The sequence below is a fragment of the Oratosquilla oratoria genome, chromosome 8 (assembly GCF_046742065.1).
Source record: "Oratosquilla oratoria isolate Oo_2021 chromosome 8, ASM4674206v1, whole genome shotgun sequence".
NCBI classification, from domain to species: Eukaryota; Metazoa; Arthropoda; class Malacostraca; order Stomatopoda; family Squillidae; genus Oratosquilla; species Oratosquilla oratoria.
This window is the reverse complement of record NC_134784.1, coordinates 2445580-2448079: the sequence shown is the minus strand read 5'-3', so window position 1 is coordinate 2448079 and position 2500 is coordinate 2445580. Positions and strand designations below refer to the sequence as shown.

Below are 2500 nucleotides of genomic sequence, written 5' to 3'. Positions count from 1 at the left end.
AACCTGAAATTCCTTTACTGAAAGGAACATCATTAAATCAAGACACATACTACAAACTTTTGATCAAAATATCAATCTAAGCTTAGGTATGTACAGTCTTGATCATTTTATTTCAAAGAAAATTGTTACATGTTTTCCTGCCCGAACATTTAGTCCATCTGTGACCTGAGGACTGTTGGTAAATTTCCCAAGCTTGTGTGATTCATCTTTCCGCGTTCCCTAAAATGTTTTTACTTCTCTATATATACTTTCTTTATGTCCTTTACTGTATTCCCTTCATGATATCTTAAATAGACGAAAGCATTCGGACTACGTTTCTTATTTACCAGTGTTTTTTCTGCATATATATATATATATATATATATATATATATATTTATATATATGTTACGCATAATGTGGATAATTGCCTAATGTAGACATTAGGCAAGAAAATTGCCTAATGTGTACATTAGGCAACTTAATTTGCGCAATGTTCACAATAGGCAAAAAACTTGCCTAATGTTCACTTTAAGCAAGATTTTCATATTAGGCAAGGGTATTTTGCCTAATGTTGACTGAATGCTGAGGCCGCACCAGCTGACGAATGATGGGTGTAGTTTGTGTGTGTGTTTTAGCCAATGGCGGGTCACAGCATTGAGTTGGCTGGCCGGCAGTCTGGCAACCACAGCAGCAGAGAGCAGGTGTGTGCTCTAGCAACTTTGGGCGCCAGAGCACACACCTGCTCTCATTGTTCTTAAAATGCTTGTTTCTTTTACTGTTTGCCATTATCTAATATGAATTGAATAACTAATCACTGTACTATTTCCAGACTAAGTATTTTCTTTGTCCTGTCTTGCTTGTTTCAGTTTGTGTTTATGCACTATGGATCAAGCTGCCTTTGAGCGTAAGCTGCGTCAAACACTGGAGGGCAAGGCTGAGAATGCAGTCATCCAGCCCACCATCCAGCGTGATAAGTGCATCCAGGATTTGCTAAGAATCAATTCTTATGGAGCTCATTCTGCATTTGACTATAACCTCAAGAAACGTTATGAAGTCCTGCGTGTTGGCAATGCTGACCGACTCATTCGGAAAAGAAAAGATGACAATGAACACGAGTTCAAGTTTGTGGCATCTCTCGAAGAAATGTTTGGTATTGTTAAAACAGCCCATGAAGCAATTGGCCATGAAGGTGGTAAAAAAACAATTGTGGAAGTGAAAAAGAAATGGTCAAACATCACACAAGAAGTATGCTACCTCTACATTTCATTCTGTGAGCACTGCCATCAAAAGAAAGCCAGAACAATTCCAAAGGGTTTGGTAGTAAAACCAGTACGCAGTTATGGTATCCTTTCAAGATCCCAGGTAGATCTTATTAATTTTCAAACATTACCTGATGGAGACTTCAAGTATATCATGACATATGCAAATCATTTCAGCAAATTTTGTGTGTTGCGGCCACTTACATCAAAAAGAGCAGAAGAGGTTGCAGCAAATCTGCTAGATATTTTTCTGACATTTGGAGCACCTGCTCTTTTACAGTCTGACAATGGACGGGAGTTTGTCAATGCCATAATTGCCGAACTTTCAGTGCTATGGCCAGAGCTGAAGTTGGTGACTGGACGTCCACGTCATCCTCAAAGCCAAGGTGCTGTTGAACATTTAAATGGAGTGATACAGGATACACTGACCATTTGGATGAGGGAAAACAACAGCAGAAAATGGTCAGTAGGTCTCAAATTTGTCCAGTGGCAAGTTAATATCAGCCACCATGAAACAACTGGTCACAGCCCATTCAAAGTTACATTTGGAAAAGATCCACAGGTTGGATTAGGGTCATCTATCCTGCCAAGTACAGCTCTCTGTAATATTTTTACTGAGGAAGATCTTGAGTCATTTCTTGAATCAGAGACAGAGCAGCGGCAGAAGTAGAGATAGGTGCCGAAGCAGAAGCAGAAACAGGAGCAGTGGCAGAAGCAGTGACAGGAGCAACAGCAGAAGCAGTGACAGGAGCAGCGGCCGCAACAGAGACAGGAGCAGAAGTAGAAACAGAGACAGAAATAGAAGCAGAGACAGGGGCAGTAGCAGGGGCAGCGACAGAGGCAGAGACAGGGGCAGTAGCAGGAGCAGAGACAAAAATAGAAGCAGAGACAGGGGCAGTGACAGAAGCAGATGCAGAGACAGAAACAGTAGCTACGAATTTCCAAAAGATCCGTGTTTCAGCTACTCTAGGACAATCCAAGACAGCAACACGGATGACAAGACGTGGCAAATACCTGCTCAAACCATTGTCTGTTGGTCAGTGTGCTACGCTGAGGGTTCCGGATGTCGATCGCGGTCCAACAGATCCTAAAAATCTGTTAGTGGTCATCCTTAAGGAAAATGATGGACTTCACACTGTAAGTTGTCGGGAGGGCATTATTGGGCCAAAATTTACAGCAGCTGATCTATGTGCAATCAAACAGCCCCTAATAAAGCCTGAAGAGGTTCATGATATCTGCCTATCGATCAGAACTGCGACA

General features: G+C 41.6%; 1 protein-coding gene across 1 annotated transcript in view; it reads left to right on the top strand.

Moving 5' to 3' along the window:
* Positions 1–635: 635 nt before the first annotated feature.
* Positions 636–2500, top strand: part of LOC143027526 (KRAB-A domain-containing protein 2-like) — a 2346-nt gene continuing 481 nt past the window's right edge. Inside the window, exons 1-2 of the mRNA XM_076188812.1 lie at positions 636–1908; positions 1947–2500. The exon at positions 1947–2500 is cut by the window's right edge and continues 481 nt beyond it. Of these exons, the coding sequence (XP_076044927.1) occupies positions 864–1908; positions 1947–2500 (1599 nt within the window). The 5' untranslated portion in view covers positions 636–863. The remainder of the gene's footprint in view (positions 1909–1946) is intronic.